The following is a 23755-nucleotide window of genomic DNA, read 5'->3' on the forward strand; positions in this document are numbered from 1 at the left end:
TTGGGTGGTTATTTTCTTCGGTACGTCTTCCTGGAATTTTCCACTTTTTACAATCACGGAATGTTACATTTGTAATTTAAATTTTTAAAAATCTCTTAACAACTAAAATTCAGGCGTGCCTTACATTGTTCCCTGTTTAGAGTGTTAATATATCGCCAACTTTGCTTTAGGTTTAAGACAGGAGGCACCGGCGTTTTTGCTTCCTTTGTGTCCCCATGATGCCTATTACAGAAGTGAGTCTTTATAGATATTGAAGTGTTCAGGGATTGGCTAAAACAATGTGATCCGGTAGGTGTGGGAGATTTGGATGCCAGCACATGAGAACCTTACACTTCCTCATTACACATTTCTCTCTAACCTCTATCTCAGTTCCAGCCGCATAAGTCACTCCATCAGGCCAGTACAAATGACACGCAAGAATTCATTCCAGGGGCGCGTGTCAGCGTGACTCCCGCGTCTCCAGATCCGGAGCTCGCCTAGGAACGCCCCCTCCCCGCCCCTTCGCTTGTTGTGTTGTCATCACGTGGCCGGAGCGGACCCTGACGTCAGGGCAGGGGAGGGACTGCGCAGGCGCAGAAAAGGGGGCGGGGGACTCGGCTTGTTGTGTTGCTGCCCGAGACCAGAGACGGTCCAGCTGCGGCCGCAGGTCTTCCAGCCCCCCGACGATGTCGTCTCATTTAGTAGAGCAGCCGCCGCCCCTTCACAACAACAACAACAACTGCGAGGAGGGTGAACAGCCTTTGGCCCCAACAGCCGGCCTCAACAGTGAGTGCTGGGCCGGCGGGCTCGGCGAGGAGGATGGGGGAAGAGGAGCTGCTCTGGCCGCCGCCGCCAGCTCCGTGCAGGGGGCGGGAGGAGAAGGCAGCCCATTGGCCCCCGCTGAGGATGTGCGGGTGACTGACAGCTCCCGTCACCTGTCACGACGAGCTGCTCCTGTCTTCCTCTAGCCCTGTCTCCCCTCCCTCCTGGGGTCTTGGGTGGGAAGCTGCTTGGGTTCGCAGTTGGGGAGGGCCGATGGGTGGGAGGAGAAGGGGGGCGAGCCGATCCCACCTGTGGTGGGCCCCCGAGCGGAGCCAATCGGGGCGCGGGGGGCGGGCCTTGGGGAGCGGTGAGGGAGGGGGTGGGCGGAGCGGGCGGTGGAGGGACGTGGGCAGGGATGGGGACGTGCAGCGGGGACGCCGGGGGATGGACGCGGGCGGCGGGCCGAGGGGAGGGGGCGGCCAGGGGGACGTGTTGGAGGTCAGGTGTGCGGCGGGGCTGGGGTCCGGCCCGGCGGACCTTACCTCTCTGGGTCGGCCGTACCCCGGGGCCTGGAATGTGAGCCCCGTCGTTCCCTTCCTTTGTTACCACGGGCTGGTCAGGAAAACCATTTGGTAATTTAGTGGTTACTTGTATCGTGTGTTGAGGGGGAGGGGGGATGAGGAGAATATGCTACTTTTTTTTTTAAGATTTTTTTTTTTTTCTCTTAGAGTTGGCCCAAGTTTTTTGTTTTGGTTTTGAAACGATGCAGTTGTGTGCTCGTATGGCCTTTTGTGAACAGTCTCTCAAACCACCCAAGATTGCATAAATCGTGGAGTCTGGGGCAATCAATGTTCAGAAACGAGCTTAAAACCACACTGAAACAGGCAGGCGCTTGTAAGTCCCATGTGCAGTATTGAGTTATGACCAACTACAATTGCTTATCAAAACATTCTGGTGCTCAGACATCTTGTCCTAAGATTTGTCCTAGCTGTCTTCAAAGCTCAGCCTTTCTTCATGGAAAGGTTCTTGCCTAACCTTTCCGCAATTGATCTCATGAAAGAGGTAGTTGGGACAGTTAGCATATGGTCTGACGAAATCATTTAAAAATCATTTGGATGATTTAATGACACTTCAAGGCATTGCGATCTCTTTCATAAGAGGGAGGTGTTCTAACATGGCCTAAAAATTATTTTAGGGAAAAGAATTCCTGTCCCGCAAGATGGGGATGGAATTTTCTTATTTTAAGATGTTTTCATTGCTGATTGCTGCAGTTCCATCTTCTGATGAATGAATTTCTAAAAGGTTGAGTTTTTAAAACTTTTTAAGTGTCTTATGTTCTGGACTGGAAGATTTGTCTATTATTTCCCCCAGGAAGGATTCGTTTATGTATCTTTCAACGTTATTTGCTTCTTGTGTTAATGTGCATTTTAAGGACTACTTGTTTTTAACATACTCTTTTAGAAGCATGGGATTTCAGAATGGGAAGACTTTAGAAGTAACTGTCTCTGTTTATTGGTAAAGGAGCTGGGTGAGAGTAAAGTGTGTTGTCCAAGTTCACAGCAGGCTAGGACTTCGAGCTGAGATTTCTGCTTTCAAATGATCTAGTGCTCCTTTCAGGACACGTCAGTAGCCCTGAATGCCCTGGTTATGTCTGTTTACTATTCTCTCAGCATGTTATTCTGTCTTATGAGCAGAGGTGACCTGCCTAGCTAGCTCTTTTTGAGGTACTGTTTCTTCATTGTGCTCACTGTTTTCCTGCAGTACTTACGAGTTAACCAGTGGTTAGTGTGCATACATGATTTCACAGAAAAAAAGGAATTTTAGCTTTCCTTTGGCCATCTAGCAAAAACAACAAAGGGGGTTAGGCTGTATGTGATGGTTTAATCTCTGTCTGAAAGACCCTATGTAGATTTGATGTTTTTGGCCAGTTGGTTGCCACTGCGTTCATATTAGCTCGTAACAAGTAGAACACTCAGTCTGTCTGTGGTATCCAAATGTTGCTTTGGGAAATCTGCTAGATAGAAGGTATTTTATTGGGGGGGGTAGGGTGAGCTTTGAAAAGTAACTGAAAAGCTCTTAGGTAGTGCCATATTTAATTACTCCCCTCTTGCCTTTTGTTCTGTTTGTTTTTTCAGTACGTTATACAACAGTGGTTCAAACAAAACAGGACGACTTACTGATTCCTTCAAATGATTTCTGGGCACTGGGCAGAACAACTTATTCAGACATCTAATACCACCCAAATTGCTGATAAGTTGAAGTCCTTTGTTGGGTAAAGTTGCATCACTATGAAACACAGAAGATGAACTCATTGTACAGATTATCTGTGGTTTGTGATTTTATCTTCAGTTCAGGGGTCAAAACGGTCTTAACAGCAAATTATTGAAATATTTGGAATAATGAAACCTTTCACTGACTTTTGGTTTGTTTTGTTTTGTTTACCATTGTAGGGGGGCAGTTCATTTTCCTTACAAATTAGTGAACAAATATGAACTACTGGCAAAGTTAAAATGTTTTTCAAGTTTCCAGTCTTCCTTTTATTCCTAAGAAAACTGTCAAGTTACTTAAGAATATCTGTATAGGACATTTATGTTATATAATAATTCTTGTTATTATTTAATGTAAGAAGCACAACTTTTCCCCCCCTCTCTTAAACATCTTCAACCATGATATGCTTGCTTCCTTGCTGTGGCAGGAAGGCTTTTGAGACTATGATGTGTGAAACTTCACTGCTTCACGATACTGTTTTTGAATATATTAGACACTGGTGTGTAAGTACTCCCTCATGCAAAATGATCAGCTTTTTTTACAAGAGTGTCAGTGACCGTTCTTGGTCTGCATTCCAGCATCAGGTGCTTGAAATAAAATGAGGGCTTGGAGGAAAGCACATAAGACGTGGTGAAGCATACCTCTGCTGGTTAGGATGAGAGTTACACATGGGACCTTGGAAAGTTGGGGGAAAATGAGCAATACTCTTCTTCCTTCTCTCCCTTCCTGTGTCCCTCCCACTCCCCTTCCTGCAAGAGAATTGCACTAGTAATTATAAAACTAAAAAGAGGGGCGCCTGGGTGGCTCAGTCGGTTGAGCATCCAGCAGAGCTCAGGTCATGATCTCACGGTTCATGGGTTTGAGCCCCGCTTTGGGCTCTGTGCTGACAGCTCAGAGCCTGGAGCCTGCTTCAGATTCTGTGTCTCCCTCTCTCTCTGACCCTCCCCTGTCTCTCTCTGTCTCTCAAAAATAAAACATTAAAAAAAAATTAAAAAGAGTATACACATCATACAATCATGAATATAATAATCGCCATTACTGAACCAATCTTTATGATGTACTAGCTTAGAAAACGTAGATGCAGGACTCTCTTAGCAATTCTGAATCTCGGAGCAGTTCTCAAAGAATCGAGAAAATACCTCATATATAGTGTATATAGACAGTCTGGCATAAGAGAACACTTTTCAGTTTGTAAGTAGACTTTTAGTATAACAGAGAGCCTGCAAGTTTTTAGTTTTAAAGGTTGATTACTAGGAAGAGCATTCACTCTGAGATTTTTTTCTACTTTGTATTGCTTGGACAGCACAATCCTCATATCTTGTCTTGTTTCCTTTCCAAGTAGAAAGGGACTTTGTGAGGATTGATAGAGTTAGAACATGGAGAAATTCTGAGGCTGTAAATCAGGAATGAACTAGGTCATGAAAAGCATGTGTAGTCCATCTATTGAGAAAGACAAATTTACTTTTTTCCTTTCACTCAAAAAATAAAGCTGATATGTAGCCTTTTATTTTCTTATTTTTATTTTTTATTTAATTAATTTTTTTGAGAGAGAGAGTGAGACAGAGCATGAGTGGGGAGGGTCAGAGAGAGAAGGAGACACAGAATCTGAAGACAGGCTCCAGGCTCTGAGCTAGCTGTCATCACAGAGGCTGACGCGGGGCTCGAACCCACCAACTGTGAGATCATGGCCTGGTCGAAGTCAGATGCGTAACCAACTGAGCCACTCAGGCGCCCCAATATATAGCCTTTTAATGTCTGTGTGCATAACTGTTTCTGCAGTACCATTTATTCCCACAGATGATATATCTGGAGAATTGTTGAGTTAAAGGAAACCTACCTTTTTAGGTGTCTTAACACATATTGTCAAATGACCCTCTGTTGAAGACCTGATTGTAATAACATCATATTAGAAACAGTTTTGGTAATCATTAACCATTGATATTTGGATCATGGTTGAAGTATGGTATATCTTTATGATGAGATGTAAAGTAGTTGTTTAAAAGAATGAGGTAAGGTAATATGCATTGATGTTGAAAGATACCTACAAATTGTTAGGTAAGAAACACTTTTTACAGAAAACTGTGTATATAGTACAATTCAATTTTTTGTAAAGACAAAAGCAAAAAAGAACTATCGAAAAAGATATAAAGTTTTTGAAAGTGGGGGTGCCTGGGTGGCTCAGTTGACTAAGCATCTGACTTTGGCTCAGGTCGTGACCCCATGGTTCTTGGGTTGGAGCCCGGGGACGGGCTCTGTGCTGACAGCTCAGAGCCTGGAGCCTGCTTCAGATTCTGTGTCTCCCTCTCTCTCTGCCCCTCCCCTGCTTGTTTTCTGCCTCTCTCTCTCTCTCAAAATAAAATAAAGACATAAAAAAAAGTTTTTAAAAGTGGTTTTTTCTTTGGGAATAAGACATTGGGAAGAAAGGTATTTTTACTTTATTTTCAAGAAACACATTTTTTGCAATAAGAAATGTTTTTTAAAGGATACAGGGTATAATTATAATAATAACATATAGCCCTTACCATGTACTAGTGACCTTCCTTATTTTTCTCTGTACTTTATTCATTTCAATCTTCTAACAACCCAGCGAGGTAGATATAATTCTTATCCCCATTTTGCAGATGAGGAACTGGTAAGGGATTAAGTAGCCTGTTGAGGGTGTAACAGCTGTTAAGTGTTAGAATGGGAGTCGGGCTTCAGTCTGTGCTCTTAACCACGATACTAAGACGTGCCCAAAAATGTCGTCTGCCTTAAGTGGAAATGCCTTCAGTTATGCTGAGTGTGAAGCCAGTTACCGAGATCAGTTTTACCAAGCTTTTCCAAGTATTTCTTCTCAAGTTACTAGATTATGATTGCTTATACATTTTTAATGCAGAAAATAGAATCTAGATACTGGTCTGGAAGTCCTTCAAAAAAGTGAGGGTGGAAAACCTGATACTGTTACATCCAGTTTTCTCTTTGATCAGCTACTTGAAGTGAACGTTAATTGTATTTTAGGGAAGACTGACTCCCACAGGGAACTATCGGGAACTCATGATTCCTTAGTTGTCCTACGAGAGCAACTCCGGTCTTTTGTTTGGGCTTCTATACATGAAGAACTGATTCTTTTGGTTTAAAGTAAGTTTGAAAATGTAGAAAACTGTAGGAGTAGGGAAAAAAATTTATCATATACCTCTTTCTTTTTCTGTCTCTCCAGTTAAAGTACTTTGCAGAGCTCTAAATTTAGGGATGCTTTTGGCATATTTCTTCTACACTCTAGAGGCACTCCAAGGATTTAAATTACCTTTAGTGTTCAGTCTGTCTTAGCTTTGCTGGTTGAATTTGTTAGTCCATTTTGAATTCTACCTAGTCTGTTTTTGTTTCTGTATAGAATGAGGTCCGGAAGATGTCCTACAACCGTGGTGTTTGGCAGTAGAGTCCCAAAGATTTGGTTGTGGTTATTGGGCTGCGACCCGTCCTGGGACTGCCGCAGAGGGAAAGGGAGGAGGGGGTAGCTTCATTTTTATTCAACAAACACTATTGTAAGTGCTGGACAAACACAAACTCGTTTATCTAGCAGAGAGCTGAATATCTCCCTCTTACTAGGCACTTTACCTGTGTGCCTCTATTTAATCCTCAGAGCAGCTCCAGGGTCTGTGCTCTTGTATCTGTTTCCCAAATGAGGATACTGAAGCTCAGAAATAGAGGCAAGAGAGTAGGTGGTGGAGTCAGGTTCCAGCCTGGTCGCCTTTGAGCTGCTCCTTCGTAAAAGGATGATGTGTTCACTTTGGATCTAGAATAGTCCTCATTTCATTAAGAGTCCATTTTAGGGTTTGAGCCTGTTTGGGTGATTAATTCTGATTTGCTGATGGAAGACTGTTCAGCCACAGACCTCTAACTCTGCTGAGAGTTTGGAGAGATGGCCCTACTCACCTGCTTGGTTATATTTTCTGAAACAAAATACGGAACGTATGAAGAAAATACACCATTATCTCTTTTTGTTGTGAAGTTGGTCTGTTACCAATTCTTATTAAAATTAAAGCACCTTAATGGGTCAGCAAACTCATTGAGCCAGTAAATATTTTCAAGAGCTGTCCAAGTTAACAGGGCCATGTCCCCTTTCCCGTGGCTCCACCCCCTTTGACTGTTTGCCCAAGAAAACCTCAGTGTCTCCTGTGCAGATGCGCAGTAGTTTCTCCCCTAAAACCAACAAGGCTTAATGGAGCCCTAGGAAGTAGGCGCTCGTGGGAGAGAAGAAAGGACAAGTCCACAAGGTACGGTTAGGTTAGTGCATAGAGAAAGGGGAGCCTAGAAAGGGGTGAGGTACGGAGGAAAGGAAGAAACTGATCTGTGGCATGGAGACAACGCTTTTTCAGAATTTTTTAATTAATTAAGAGCTACATGCATTCATCTTATTCTACAAATGCGTACACAAATTGAAACTCACGATTGGATGTAAGTCTTCTAGGAGCTTCTCAGTTGTTTATGCTAATTAGGACAGTTGTTAACTTATTTAGATGACTTTCATGAAGTTTTTAAGCCATGTATTTATTTTATCTGTGGGAAGGGCATGACTAAATAGCTGAAGTAGACTATGGGGAAAAATGTGTACTGTATTAAACACATATATAACTAAAATACTGAAGATAAGTAGGCTGTCTCGTAATAAAGCAGCCATTTAGTTTTTGAAAAGCAATCTCAGAGTTTTCAGAGAAGTGCTTATTGTAGATAAACTAAGCTTTAACTAGAGAGAAAATTGGCCGAAAAACACATTTTCTAAGATACTAGTGGTTAGAGTTCCAGCTTCTTCTAAATTGGTTAGTTGCATGAGCTACTTCAGGAACAGGGACCATACACATTTTTAGACTTCTGTTGCTCCTTATTTATTTTCTTCAAAGTACTTCTGCGCTTGCTTTGAAGCGAGACAGAATTCTTATCGGAATTCAGCACGTTCGCATCCGTGTGCACATGACAGAATTTGGTTCTGCTGTGGTTAACGTAAGCTATCTGACTCGTCCAACAGGTTCCTGGGTGGAGCTCCCTATGAACAGCAGCAATGGCAATGATAATGGCAATGGGAAAAATGGGGGGCTAGAACACGTACCTTCCTCATCCTCTATCCACAATGGAGACATGGAAAAGATTCTTCTGGACGCACAACATGAATCAGGGCAAAGTAGTTCAAGAGCCAGTTCTCACTGTGACAGGTAAGTGAGATCCGTGATTTGGTAGAATTCAGGAAACAGATGGGTCACAAGGCTAATTCCCATTAGAAGAGAGAAACTTGCTTTCATCTTCACTTAACAAAATATGACTCCTGATTTATTGCAGCATGTGTGTTTAAATCAGATAGCTAATGGACAGATAGCTGAGTCCCTAGTGTTTTCCTTTTTCAGAGTGTATCATTTTTTGATATTAGTTTAAAAGTCAGTGACATCAGTGTTTACTTGAAGAATGAATCAAACTTTTTTCCCATTTTCCTTTGTGTCCCTGTTTCACAGATCACATTCTGCCCGTCATTTCTTACATGGCTGTCCCCCCTTCTAGATTTTGAGGCTCCAAAAAGCAGGGGCCATGTTTCATCTCCTTGGACCCCTGACAGTCATGGTGGTGGCGTGTAGCAGACACTCAGCAAATGAGTCCTGGGAACTGCAGGTTGATTGAAGTAATGGCAGTATTTGTGTGGTGGGAACAACGACCACTGTCTGTAAAGATAGTTAATTGGGGAGGACATTCTGTTTCTTCAGAGGAACTTTTCTCGTAGACCTCATATTTCTTATTTAACTTGGGAAAAGTAATTCCACTGATGAAGGACTGCTCATGGTGCAGGACGAAGGGCACAGTGATACGTACGAGTGGAATGAAACCAAGTTGTTTGTTATTTTCCAGCGTAAGCTTCGTTGTGTTCTGGGGCATGAGGTGTGACATGACATGGCGATAGACCTGCCTAGACATGTGACGGCCATACCGTTAGCATCACGGGACACTGGGGGACCTGGGTAACTAAGTGTTAACCGATGCCAGCCATGGAGAAAATGCAGACGCACAAGGAAAAGACTAAGGAAACATAAACGGGCGCTAAAAATAAAAGTGATTATCTCTAAGGGCTGGAATGATGGATATTTTCTTCTTCTGAACATTTTTGTACTTTGTACAAAATGTGTATATAGCATATTTTATTTATCAGAAAAAGTTGAAAAGGAGAAACAGGCGTTCCGTCACATTTGAAGTCCCTGCCTGTCTTATAACCCACTGAAGTCAGCAGGGTCGCAGCGGACTGGGTTGCTGACTCTGGCACACCGCACCCCCGCCGCCCCGTCGCTGCCTTTGTCCCTGTGCTTCCAGGAGCCCTGTGAGGAGAGAGCAGATGGCTCTTCGCTGAGCAGCTTGCCCCTATTCCTGTAGTGGCAGCGTTCATCTGCCTTTCGGAGGGAAGTTTCTGTTACGTTGCATTTATGTTACGGGACTCGTGATGCATTTCTAAAGTTTTCTGCTCGTGTGAGGCCTGTTTCTAAGGCTTTTCTGCGTTCAAGTACATGACCCTTGATGATTGGTATCAGTGTGTCCCTTAACCTGTTCACTTGCTGTGGTCATTGAGCAGAGAAAAAGTCCCTTGCTTGCTTTTCCGGTCAACTTACTTCATTTTTGGTTTAGTTGTACTTGTGATTGGTTATGAATTTACCTTCCCACGATCATGTTCAAGTTAAACATGTGAAGCGAGGCGTGGCACATGCTTTTGAGCACTTTCCTCGCCCTCAGCTTGTGTGCCTTTACGCTCTGGGCTCCTGGCCATCTTTCAGAGAAGGCCTACGACTCGAGCTCAGCAATAATTTCCCCTGCTGTGTAACACATTTCAACATTTAGAAAGGTCTTCAAAATGCATGTCATTTGAATTGCCATACATCCCTGTATTTGAAGTCATTGAGAAGTGTTTCCTATAGGTGGAGAAATGTTAGGATTGTTGGATATTAGTCTCAAAGCTGATTTATGTATGCAGTGACTCTTTAACAACGTGGGTCTGAGCCAAACAGTCGTGTGACTTGTTTTAGATAAATATAGTCCAACACTATAAATGTATTTTTTCTTCCTTATGATTGCCCTTAACAGTTTTTTCCTCTAGCTTACTTGATTGTAAAAATATACTAGGTAATGCATACAACATACAGGATATGTGTCAATTGACTATGTTATCTGTAAGGCTTCTGGTCCAAAGTAGGTTATTAGCGGTTAAGTTTTGGAGGAGTCAGAAGTTACACACTCTGCGGGTGGGCTCAGCCAGAAGGCTGCTAGAAGGTAGCCCCTGTGTGCTCTGTATTGCAGGAGTTCTCAGCCTACACACCAGACATGCCAGTGTGCAGACCACATCCCTAGAGATTCTCATTCTGATGTGAGGGGTGGGGTAGAGACATGAGGATATTTTAAAGCTCCCCGGCTGATTCTAATATAAGCCAGGATTGAAGCTCTAATGCGTTCCACATTGTTAGGAAAAGCCAACCGTTGACCGGTGAAACGTTGAGTGTTTTCTAAGTGGGACTGGTGCCAGCGATAAAGAAGAGTGTAGGAGCGGGGCGGGGCCCCGGCAGGGTTCTTGACTCTGCCACGCTGCTGCATTGACCTGCTTATGGCTACGGAAGGCTGGCCCGTCCCTGGATCTGGCTGTGAGCCCAGCAGTGTCGGAGCCTGAGGACAGTACACTGAGGAGGCCGCCAGGCTGCTTCCTGCGTGCATGGCCTGAGATTTCTAGGCCAAGAGAAAACTTCTCTAAATACACTAAAATGTCTGTGTGGTACAGAACCAACTTTTCTCGTTTGCTGTCCCTGTTTAGGACTCTCTTGTGTCTGTGATAATAGTCTGAGACTCCTAGGTGGAGTCGGTCTGACAGACTTCAGGTGCACTTCCTAGTGAGTCCGTCTCCCCATCATCTCTTCATGTTAACATTCTACACGCGCCCTTGATAGCTTTAACAGTTAATATCTAGTCCTTTGAACAAGGCAAGCCTGAGCATTTTCATCCATACTTCAGTTTAGATTTGACGGGTGGGGGCAGGCTGTCACTAGTGGAAAATCTAGTGACCTGCTATGATTACACGAGGAATCGTTGATAAAACTAAGAATAGAACTTAACCTGATGTATTCGTCTCCTGTATCAAGATAGTTTGCAATCACATGTTTTGTCTAAAAGTTTTTCTGTAAGTTTTTGTTTTGGGGAATATATCTTGTATTTCTTATTAAAGTTCTATATTCATAGATAAGCTTATGTAATTCACTCTGAGATATCTCAAAGCAGATATTTCTGAAACAAGTAGAATAGGGGTTCTGAAACTCTTTGGTCTCAGTACTCCTTTACTCCCTAAAAATTATTAGGATTCTCAAAGGTCTTTTGATTATGTGGGTTATATATTTTGACACTTAACTATATTGGAAATTAAAACAGAAAGCTTCAAAACATGTACTCATTCAACAATAATAAACCCTTTACAGTTCAATATAAGTAGCTTTTTTTAATGAAGAACAACTTTTTCATAGCTAGAAAAATTAGTAAGAACTAGTGGCATTGTTTTATGTTTTTGCAAATCTTGTTACTATCTGGCTTTAACAGAAAACAGCTGGATTCTCATCTGCTTTGGCATTGGGTCTGTTGTGATAAAACATCTCTGGTAGCCTTTGGAAAATTTCACTCTAAACCGAGTAAGAATGGCAGACATGACAGAATAAGAATGACAAAGACAAATCAGAATAGTATCACAAACACAATTTTAAACTTGAAGAACCTTTGAAAGAGTGTTGGAGGAGGTGTTCGAGAACATGTGACCGCAGATTGACCCTGAAGCTGCACTTGGGCACCTGAGGGCTCTCCATCCCCTCTCCTGACCCTGGAACGCACCTGCCTTCCCAGCTCTCAGAAGCTGCGCGAGGAATACAGCTTTGAGACGGAACGGTGGTGTTGGGTTTGAACAGTGTGTGTGACTAGACCCAGTTACGGCCTCTGTATGAACTTGTAGGATTTGGCAGGCGGGTGTGATCTGCTCAACTCCCTGTCACCCCAAGGCCGGCCTCATCTGTCTGCTCCCTCGCCCTTGAAGCGGTCACCTACCAATGTGGGGCGGCCTGCCTCTTTCCCTCTCCTGGCCCTCCCCTGTGGGGACCGGTTTCAGGTCATACCCAGGAAGCTCCTCAGGCGGCTGAGAACCAACTAGACTCTGACAACGCCTTTCACACTTTGAGACGTGCTGGTGATGAATTATTTAATGATGAAAGAATTTTAAGAAAAAGAATCTCAAACTAGGTGTCTGAATTTGAAGAGCATTGTACCCTTCTTGGAAAAAGAGTAAAAGTAAGAAAATTTATCGTTGCGAAGAAATTCATCACCGCCACAAAATTCTAGGACATTTTGGAAATAAGAGTGCTTGATTTCAGAAAAGATACTACTTTTTGATTTGCTGCTTTCTCAAAGCCATTCTACTCTAACTTTCAGTTTCCTGGTTTCCAGCGGAGGTTAATTTACTCAGTAAAATGAGAATTAAAATTAATGGCTAAATTCTCTCTCTTCTAGCCCTTCCCCACAAGAAGACGGGCAGATTATGTTCGATGTGGAGATGCACACGAGCAGGGACCACAGCTCTCAGGTAGGGGTGTGTGTGTGTGTGTGTGTGTGCGTGCGCGTGCTTGCTGTTCTGACATACAGTAAGTCATGAAGAAAAATGCGAACTCCTAAATAAGTATGTTTTGCTAAAATACATTGAAGAATAAGAAGACTTGAAAAAGGAGTTTGAAGCTGTTTTAAGTCATTCAGTTTCTGATTTGGGAATTTCCTTAGGAGGCTACAGCCCTTGTCCTCCTCTGCAGCTGAGAATATGGAGTCCTGTCGCCCTAAAAGAATTGGAAAATTCTTATCTGTAATATGTCATTCCAGTGTTCTGGGCTGGTTTCTTGAGTTTATAAATGGAAAACTGAGGCAGGAGTTTGATTTAAGGTCACAAAATGAATGAGAAGGAAAGATGTAGAACCAGGAGTGAAAGATTTTTCTGCACCTGAAATCAAAACAGTGTCTTGTGAGGTGAATTTTAACAGCTTTTGCAGGATTCATTAAGGAAAGTAAGGATAGTTGACTAGGAGTTGACATTGTTAGTAAAATCAGTGGGCATAGTATTGAAAGCTTACAAAGGTTTATATTATAAAACTTATGATAAGTCAGTAATTGTTGTTCATGATTTAGATGTTCATAGCTAGCCCTTAACTTTCACTGAAAAGGATCTGTGCAAATTTGTGAGGATGGGAGCCATTGTCTTGTTCTCCTGTGGTAAGTGCTTGTGGAGTATTTGTTGGAGGAATGTTTAAACGTATTCTGACAGAAACTTTGTTTTGTGGGGTTATCACTTTACAAAGTCCTAAACCCCTTTGCACTAGAAATATTTCACATGGTATGTTGGATCCGCCCAGCGTTTTCTGCTTCCGAAGGCTGCACGGTTTCTCCCTGCTTTGCCTATATTCTATTTGTGCTGTCCTCTGAAACCTAGCAGATCTGTGAGCTGAATGCAGATTTATATTCTGATGAGCTTTACATTATAGAAAAGGTTATAGTAGCAAGGCCCTCACGCAGGAAGCTGTTCTGACTGTGGATGTTGAGTTACTGGCTCACGTATGTCCAGTTTGCCAAGTGCATGAGCTATAACTAATGAAGAAGAAAATATATGGCTTCCATGGCAAAATGGACTAAGAAATCACAAGATAGAGAAGTGAAAGTAATTCTTCGTTGTAGTCTTTCCCGAGGAAGAGATCCTCAATACATATTGTCATTTATACGGACAGATTGAAAATCTAGATTAGCCTTTTCCAGAATGTGTTTCGAGAAACAGTTGCTTGATGGAAAGCTCCATAAAATAATCCTAAAGTTAAGTGGAAAGAATACAATCCCTAGGCTCCCATTCCCTCCCACGCCAGTATTCACAGCACCTAGTAGCATATTAAAGGCTCTGACAATTCGTGCAGTAAAAGAATCTGTTTATTTAAACCAAATGTTTCCCATGCTTATTTAATCTTAGATCTCCCTCCCCCTTCACACATACTTTCCCCCCTAAATAATCTCCCTAACCACCTAATGAAACGCATGCTACTCTCCTGGTTCATGGAGTGGCAGGGTACAATTCGCTTTAACTGATCATTGAATTTAAGTGGAATTCTAGCGCTGACTGCATCCATCCTAGAATTCCAAAGGAATTTGTGAAATTTAGGAGAGAAAATGAAAACCTTTGGCTTCTGTGTTGGATCATGGTAATATTGCTAGTGTGTTTCCTGTTCAGAAACAGGTACCTAAAGGAACATTGGAGTGAGAATTTTAATAAGAAATCAGTAGGTATGATGTATTGAAGCTTTCAAAGAGCGTTTTCATTGCTTTTTAAAAATTGAAGAAATGATCATTTAAAAATTAATACCTTCAAGGTTTGGGAGGATGCATTTTTGTCTCCGTGAACAAGAAGCAAGTTTAGGGTTAGCAGACAGACTCATTGACCACAGGACTGTTATGGTACTTGATTTTACTGAACATTTCTATATACATGCATACAAGGAATATATGACATTTTCATCCTTTTTAGGAGGAGGAAAGACACTGATAAACATATTCTAGGTGCTAAATTTATTCCTAAAAAAAGTTTTTTCCCCACTTTCAATGTTGTCAGTCCAGTGAAAGAGGTGATAGTGGTTCTGAGAACACACGGGGAACGTGAGCCTTTCTCTTCATCACGTTCCTGACCCAAGATCACAGAGCCGGGACACGACCGAGCCAGGACTGGAACCAGGGCCGTCTGAGCCCGCAGCCCCTGCTCCTTCTACCTAATAAGTCCTCGCAGAGGTGTGATTTCAGGAGAGCTCACCAGGTCATGAGAATGAACGAACACATGCCTGCCGAGTTATGCTAGGAGGAAGCCTAAGGCATTTAAGAAAAGGATCATTCCGTTCATACTTCTCCGACCATAGTCCTCAAGAGTCTTAGTTTTATGGTAGACAACAGACTGTAGACGGTCTCTTGAAGACACGATGCAGACTGAAAACTGGTTTATGTGTCCATGGACCCTGCTGTATGCAGTTTAATAGTCACACATGGAGAACTTGAGTGGCCCAGAGAAGGAAACGTACGTGATTTTAAGGTAAGGGACATCCACATGAGAACAGGCTAAAATGATCAAAATTTTTTTAGATGTGGGTGTAGAGAGAGGGTAATTCACTTTAAAAGCATGAACATAATCTAATTAGATTATGTACCTTTTTACAATACTGTGGAATTCCAAGGACTGGAAGGTAATTTAAAACCTGAAACTGGCAAGTTAAGATAAATAAAGGGATGCACATAGTGGTAGTAAACCAGGATAGAATAGGATTCTTGGTTCTTAAGGTAAGGAGTCTAAACTGATTTGAGGAATTTGTATTTTGTTGTTGTTACTTAATTTTTACTAGTAGTCTAAAGATAACCTTGCTTTACTCAACTGAGAGCAAATAAGATCAGCTTTAAAAAAAAATTAGAGCATAAAATCTTACCACATTTTTATTCTGTTGGGAAGTAGGAAATATTAATTTGCTCACAAATTTAAATGTTAACTCTTCAAGCGGTTTTAAGGAGAGACATGTGAGACCAGAGTCGGAAACTGAAAGCAGAATGATGTACAGCGTATTGAATATAGTCAGATATCATGTGTACACAAAGTGGCCTATAAGTAAATTGTAACTGTTTGCTGTTTTTGATTTAGGATGTTTTCAGATTTATTCCACCAAGAACCAACTCACGATTCTGAGTAGTCTCAATACCCAGTGGAAAAAGCTTAATCTTAAAGGCTACATTGTATCGTTCCGTGGAATTTGCCAAGTCCAGCAGAACTAAATAAGAATGGTAGTACCAGAGTAGCAGAAATCCATGGGGATTTTCCTTTTGGTTTGATAGTCTCTAAATGCAGGTAGCCCGTTTTCCTGTGAAACTCCCTTCCTGGGGCACCTGTTTCATAAAGAACTAGCCCATATGAGAGATTTACGTTGATCTACTAAGCTCCGCATTTCATCACTGTCTACGAAAACAGTGAAAGCTTTGGTCGAAGAATGATTGTATTCAAGCAAAGTAAGAAATCAAAACAGTTCTTAGCTTTGAGACCCTCTGGTTTGAGGTCCTTGTATCATGTGATATTCCTTAAAGCTGAGTGAATATTGCTGTTCACTTTTAGAATAGCTCATTCTTGTGGCTTCTTGAAAGAAAAGCCATTGAGAATTTCGCTTGTTCTTGGCCTGAAACTGTAGGTTATCATTAGCAAGAGCAAAGACTTCTTTTTCATTTTCATTTATCTGATGCAAAAAATGTCAAATTCTAAGTCAGTAGCCAATAAATGAGTCCAAAAAACTTTTGGCATAAGTAGTTTTGAATAAACCTTGAGAAATGTTTAGATAGTGATTTGTCTAAAAAATATAATCTCCTTCCAGGAAGTAAAACCTAATACTTATGAGTGCGGGCTGTAGAAGACCATTTTCCCGGGTTGAAATACCAGCCCCGTCTCTTGCTACTTATGGAACCTTAGGCAGTTACTGAATTTATGTCTTCCTTTTCTCATCTGTAAAATGGAATGTCAGTAATTCCTGTTTTTGTAGGGTTGTTGCAAGGTAAAGATTAATGCATGTGAAGTGCTTAGAATGATGCTTGTATTTTGATGAATGATTAATAAATATTACTTCCTCATCACATCTCCCACTTCTCACTTTAATTGGTTAATATATACGTTTGGATATGTTCTCTTTTATTTTAATAATGAAAACTTGTAAACGCGTACAAAAGTAGAACATTGCAGCGGGCCTCTGAATAAGCATTGCCCCGACTCAGCACTTATTTATGCCGTCTTGCCTTCAGTTACCATGATAGCCCCAAGTGCGCTTTTTTGAGGTTCACATTCTATGCTTCGATAGAACCTCAGTGAAGCCCACTCGGCTTCTTTTTAAGATATTGAATGCTGTGATCTCAGGTCATTTTGTCAGCTTGTTTAGAAAACTGTCTCATTTCTTCCACGAAAATTGCCCAAGCACAACCCTATGATGTTCACATATTTGCTGTCTAGATTTGTCTTTGTGGGAGGAAGAATGGGTCTTCCTTTTTTTCTTTCTTAAGGTTGTAATTCTTCTTTACAGTCAGAAGAAGAGGTTGCAGAAGGAGAGAAAGAAGTCGATGCTTTGAAGAAAAGTGTAGACTGGGTGTCCGACTGGTCCAGTAGACCCGAAAACATTCCACCTAAGTGAGTTCTTGCCCGTGTCTCCTCAGTGGACGCAGTGGAGGTGGTTCGTACTTGGCGTGTGGTGGACCGGCTCATTTCTAGGATGTTCTCAGCAAGTGCATTTCTGACCCCTTCCTCTGCCTTTCTTCCCCCAGGGAGTTCCACTTCAGACACCCCAAACGCTCCGTTTCTTTAAGCATGAGGAAAAGCGGGGCCATGAAGAAAGGGGGTATTTTCTCCGCAGAATTTCTTAAAGTGTTCATTCCATCTCTCTTCCTCTCTCATGTTTTGGCTTTGGGGCTAGGGTAAGTACTGGTGAACTAACGTGTTTTCTGTTCATTTTATCCTCCCGTTTTAGTTCCACATGTAAGAAATATGGTTTTAACAGTTTGTATTGTTTCCCTTTTAATGTTTGAGTGCAGATAGGGTGAGCTTAAAAGAACTATTGAAGCTGCTCCACTATTGGTACACTGGTAAGCCTTTTTATGCTACCTGACGATTGGTAAGCCTTTTTAATAGTGGAGTTTTGTTTTTCTCATTTGGAAATAAGTTGTTCATGTTAGTCTTATCAGTGATTATTTTTAAGCTGGCTCTTCTGTGTTTGATTTTTCTTTTTGGGTTTTATTGTTTATAAATTATTCAAGATTAGCTAAGCTTTAAAGTAAACTAACCTATAGTGTATAAATTTGGGGCTAATGTGAACATTTTTTTTCCCAGATGGGAAAATATACTGTTTCATTGAATAGCCCTTGAATGAAACTGGTAGGTTGGTGGGGGGCCTGTATTTTTTGCTCTGTAGCATTTTCATTGACTCTTCTAAAATTGACCCCACATTTACCTGTAACTGGTTAATTTTTTAAGTCCTTTTTTTTTTTATTATTGAACAATTGAGGAAATCTATTTTTAAAAGTTAAGCACTAGCTGTTGGTTTTTTTGTTTTTTAAGATACGCTATTCTCTTTAAGCATGCTCCAGGGAGTCCTTTTCTCTACATAAATATGCAAAAGAGACATGGTCCCTTAACTACGCTTTAAGGAGCTCAGCATATGGGAGAGAGATTTACAGTCGTAAACATGGAAACATAGACACGACTTTCCCAGAGACTCCTTTTGTCTTTCTGGTGTGTGATCTGTTCTTGTGATGATGGCAAAGACCACGATGGCAGACCGCGGAGCGGAAGGGGGTGCGTGAGTGTCGTGTGGGGTGGCTGTGAGGGCAGACAGAGGTGGGACTTTCAATTCCCTTTCAGCGTTGACTGCACAGCCATTCATTTGCCCACAGAGAGCTGGGTTTTGTACCATGTGCTGTCTCTTTTCTTTCATGAGTCTTCAGATTATCTCTCTTGCTGGAATAAGTGTATATGTTATTGATGAATGTACAAAAAAGGATTTGAGAAAGGTGGTTGGTTTCGTTACACTGGGGCGGTGGGACTAGCTTCCTGTTTTCCATAACTGCCCTTCTGCTTATGTTATTTAATGGTAAAATGGGTGCTGGGCACGGAAAAGCAGTCTCAGGCCTGATCCTGAAGAGTTGAACGGTTAGTAAGAGCCTACTGTAAGGCTCTGGCAGCTTTGTGATTTGGCTCATTACTGTATGTTGTATCTCAAATATCAATAGAACTTCTGTCCACTATGAGGGAACATCTCAAAGGAAGTTTGTGCTTTGTTCTGTGGGGAATCTGTTCTCTCTGGGTTTACTTTTGTCTGATCGCTGCCCCTGTGCTGTCCAGTCCTGCCTAATGACTAAACATAATTATATAAAACCAGTTTGGCTGGCTGCTGCCTAGTTTTAAGTAAGTCAGCAGTGATCTCAGGGTGTTAGGGAGCTGTGCACTTACATACCTTTTAGCCTTCTGCCAGAATGGAAACGTTTACTTTTTAAGTGCAGTTCAGCCTGTGGAACGCTGGCATCCATCTGTGCAAACTGATGATACATGACATCCTCTGTTTCCTTTCAGCATATATATTGGAAAGCGACTGAGCACACCTTCCGCCAGCACCTACTGAAGGAAAGAAAAGCCCCTGGACAAGCGTGTGACCTGTGAAGTGGTGTATTGTCACAATAGTTTATTTGAACTTGAGACCATTGTAAGCATGACCCAACCTACCACCCTATTTTTACATACCCCGGTTCCAGTAACTCTCAAATCCAGTATTTTATCAAACTCTGTTGAGGCATTTTACTAACCTCATTCCCTTTTTGGCCTGTAAGACACTTTAGAATTTCCTAACAGAATGTACTGTTATTTAGAAATTTGCAAGGGCTTCTTTTCCGCAAATGCCACCAGCAGATTATAATTTTGTCAACAATGCTATTGTCTCCTTTTAGTGCCACCAGACTTAGACCTGCATCATTCGTGGTATAAATTTTACTCTTGCAAGATAACTACCATCCCTCTCTTCAATGAGTTCCAGTTTGTGAGGTCAGGTTAGCAAATAATATGACAGCTTTGTTGTGTTGTTCTTTTCAAGACAAAGACAAGGTTCCCTATGCTTGAATTTGTAGTTATTAAAAAAAGAAACAGACAAAAAAAATCCAAGACACAAGGAAAAAAAATATCCTGGGCAATAAAAAATTATTTTAAACAAGGTTTGGAGCCACTTTTTGTCTAAACAGCCTCCTTAATGGCGCCTTTTAATTTGTAGGAGGCCGGCTATATAAACAATGGGTCTGAAGTAGAATCAGAACGAAAGTGCATCAGCATACTTTAACACTAGGATGTTGTAATGCTGTCTTTTCTATGGTATAGAACCTTTACTTCTCATAAAGAATGTCTCAGGCCTAGAAATACATGAAATTGCGTTGGGAATTTATGTGTGTTTGGTATCTTTACGTTTATTAGCTTTAGCTGCATGTGAATTTTTCATGACTTTTAAGTTTTGTTGTTGTTGTTGTTGTTGTTGTTTTCTCCTAAGAAGAGGCTTTGGAATGAGTTCCAGTTTGTGGTATAAATACGGGCTTCTTGTTTTAGGAAGCACCGCTTACACTCCGAAGCCTTTAAACACTGAAGGTAATTGTGTCGGAGTGATTCCAAGCACTCGTACAACTTTGAAAACCAGACGTGGGTTGTGGGAGCAGTTGACAAAGTTCTGAAAAGATGGCACTTGTTTTCTCCGGGTCTTTCCCTTTCACCTGCACGGCCTTGCCATGGCGATTCCTGCGACTGGGCGGGCGCTGGGTCGTTTTCTCCTGTAGCGTCTTCAGTTGTGCTGAACTCCCGAAATTCCAGAGGGCTCCGCAACAGTGATTGGCTTGGGTGTGTTTGTTTGGTTTGGTTTGTTTCCAAAATGTGAAGCTTTAGGACCAAATTGTTTGACAGCATCAGGATTCCCAGTTGTTTCAGGTAGATTTTTGGATTTTTGGAACACCTAACATGTTGCGGAAGGATACTATTACATGTTTTATACATAAATTGCTGTTTATGATGTAGACATGACTATTGACTACTTAGAGGACCATTGGTAATTTTAAAACTGGCAATCTATTCATTAAATGAAGTGCATCAGATTGCCTTGGATAATAGACCCTTACAGTAGGTATGCCAGTCTGCAGAAACTATCTTCTCTTTCACATCAGATTTTGTAAAATGGATGTATTATAGTGGAAAATTACCTACATATTCAACAAAAGAATAATAATTTCTGATTATCATTTTTTCAAGAATATAGCAGGTTATCTTTAAGAAAGATGATATATCCAAAATAGTTTTCTGATTTTTTCTGAATTATTTTATGTTTTCTTTCTAGCAGTTGGTGTCTACATAATTTTGGATATCTTTTCATCATACTTTGTTTGTAGCTTATTCTTAAACCTGGTAACACTTGATTTGCCTTCTGTAACCATTTATTTCAAGTGTTCATATTTGAATTTGTTTAGAAAGTGAATCTGACAGCCCACTGATTTTGAAAAGCCTGCCTAAAATTGGAAAGGCTGATCAAGTTGCAGGAACTAAAGAGTTGGACTGCTTGTATTACAGTCAGTATCACGGGAGGGAAAAGTAAAATTATACAAAAATCAGAGCGACTTTTTTATAGGCAACACATTGTCCTCTTTTGAAACTCAGCAATTCTATCAGTAGTGTGGTTGAACTTGGGTATGTTTATGATTTCCTTCAACATTGGAAATACATTTAGTTTTTTCTTAAAATGCCTTTTTTCTTAAAATATCTGAAATTTTGGAATATTACTTAAAACATGAATACATGATCACAGTAGAACTTATCATAAGAAACAGTATTTATTGATAGTCCTAACCTATGAATACGTGTTGATGCGCCTACCCAGATTTATGTCAAACAGAAACAGATTATGTGATTCGAAAGGAGACTTCGACAAGTTAACAGTTGACATTTTAAGAATAATGTTTAAAAAGCTTTACACCTGTTCACAATTTGGGGACAAAAAGGCAGGCTTCATTTTTCTTGATTGATGAAAACTGGCTAAAACTATTTGTAGATGGAATCATGAACAAAACTGCACAAACTTGCACATTAAAAAGTGCAACAGGTTACTTTGCAACAAAAGTATTTACTATTCTGAAGAATGAAAATGGAAGACTTAGCCAGTGTGATGAGTTTTTAAGTGAACTGGTTGCTGAAATTATTGGAATTAACTGAGCCAAAGTGATTATGCATTCTTCATCTATTTAGTTAGCACTTTGTATCATTATATACAGTTTACAATACATGTATAACTTGTAGCTATAAACATTTTGTGCCATTAAAGCTCTCAGAAAACAACTGTCAGCATATCGTTTTATGTCACGTGTGTTGGCGTGGGAGTTTAGAGAGGAGGCCTGTGTGCACGGACGTTTTCCACCAGAGAGTTCTTTGAATACTAGGGTGCCCCACAGTGTGCCAAGTGCACAGGGACAAATGCGCTTCCTGCCCTCCTGAGTTCCTTCCTCTTGGGGAGACCATCACCACGCAATGACATTATTTCTCAGAGATGTGTGTAAGAAGTAGGAGGGGGCCAAAGCGATTCAGAACTTCTGTTCTGCCAGGTAGCCTCAGAATGTTATTGACAGAGGAGGTGATCTATTGAAAGATGAGGAAGTGCTCAACAAGTGCAGAAGGGAATCAAGAGCATGCCATAAAGGAATGGCCGAGACCGACATGTGGAAATCTGTTCTAGGGGCGCCTGGGTGGCTCAGTCGGTTAAGCATCCAAGTCTTGGCTTTGGCTCATGACATGATCTCACAGTTTCATGAGTTGAAGCCACATGTCAGGCTCCGCATTGACAGTGCGGGGCCTGCCTGGGATTCTCCCTCTCCCTCTCTTTTTGCCCCTCCCTTGCTTCCTATCTCGCACTCAAAATAAATAAAAACAAAATTAAAAAGAATCTATTCTAGAAATAACAGGAAGTTGGGGTGCCTGGGTGGCTCAGTCGGTTAAGCGTCCGGCTTCCAGCTTTGGCACAGGTCATGATCTCATGCTTCATGGGTTCAAGTCCCACATTGGGCTCTGTGCTGACAGCTAGCTCAGAGCCTGGAGCCTGCTTCAGATTCTGTGTCTCCCTCTCTCTCTCTGACCCTCCCCTGCTCATGCTGTCTCTGTCTCTCAAAAGTAAATAAACATAAAAAAAATAACAGGAAGTTCATTGTGGCTAGAAAATGGGATGCGTAGAGAGGAAATTCAAAGTGTAGTTTAGTGTTGAACCAGACAGATTTATATGCTCTTCTGGGAGTTGAACTCACATGTATAGTTGGTGGGCTACCTTTGAAGGGTTAAATGCAGGGAAATGATTGAAGATGGAAGTTTTGGATGGTCATGAAAGAGTTAGGAGTACCAGAGGCCATAAGATCAGCTGATTCTCTAGGTGAGGTGTAGGGCCCGCCCTGGGGTAACCCCAGGGATGAGAAAGACGGGCCAGGGTGCATGTGAGGATCTGAGAGAAACCTGAAGGCCATGGTCAGAATAAGATTTAGAGGGGAAAGCATGTGTGTCTCCCCTGCTCCTACTATTTTTTGGTTTTGTGGGATTTTTCTTTGTTTTTTGCTCTGAATATCGATGCTGTTAACCGAGAAAGTGAGGACAGGAGAAGGAATGGAGTGGAGGGGGAGAGAGAGGACTTTCATTTTGAATACATTGAACCTGGTTGGAGCCTAACCTAGCACTAGAACTCAGGAGAAAGATCTGGAATGGAAATGAAATTCCCTGAGACGCACATGCATGTGTGTTACATACTACTTGAAGACTTGACCATGAGGAAAGGAGAAAGCAGTGATGTCTAACATTTGAAGATTAAGCAAAAGAGAAGCTCAAAAAGGTGACTGATGTAAATAGTATGGTAGGAGAAGGCCCCCAAAAGGGAGGAGGTGGCCAATCCTGTCAGAGTCCATGGCTAAGGAAGTGAATTGAAGAGAATCTTTGTATTTTGGCAGTTGAATCACTGCTGGTCCTTCCAAGAGCATTTCCTGTAAGAGCAAAAGAGTGGTCCCAGATAAGATTGGAGTCCGTGAAAGACTAGCAAGTAAGAAAGTGCTGGCTTTTCTCAGTAAGTCTGGAGATGCAAAAAAGGAGGGGAAGATT

At 41.6% G+C, this 23755-nt stretch overlaps 1 protein-coding gene across 2 annotated transcripts; it reads left to right on the forward strand.

Moving 5' to 3' along the window:
* Positions 1–578: 578 nt before the first annotated feature.
* On the forward strand, positions 579–21965 carry BNIP3L (BCL2 interacting protein 3 like). Of its 2 annotated transcripts, none has more exons than XM_029938084.1 (6): positions 579–765; positions 8012–8195; positions 12541–12613; positions 17145–17248; positions 17383–17532; positions 19184–21965. In XM_029938084.1, the coding sequence occupies exons 1-6, from the start codon at positions 666–668 to the stop codon at positions 19230–19232; spliced, it is 660 nt and encodes a 219-aa protein (XP_029793944.1). In that variant the 5' UTR covers positions 579–665; the 3' UTR covers positions 19233–21965. The 2 variants fall into 2 exon arrangements, with proteins under 2 accessions (XP_029793944.1, XP_029793954.1); XM_029938094.1 differs by lacking the exon at positions 579–765 and adding an exon at positions 7177–7262.
* The last annotated feature ends 1790 nt before the right edge of the window (positions 21966–23755 follow it).

The sequence above is a fragment of the Suricata suricatta genome, chromosome 1 (assembly GCF_006229205.1).
Source record: "Suricata suricatta isolate VVHF042 chromosome 1, meerkat_22Aug2017_6uvM2_HiC, whole genome shotgun sequence".
Classification (NCBI taxonomy): domain Eukaryota; kingdom Metazoa; phylum Chordata; class Mammalia; order Carnivora; family Herpestidae; genus Suricata; species Suricata suricatta.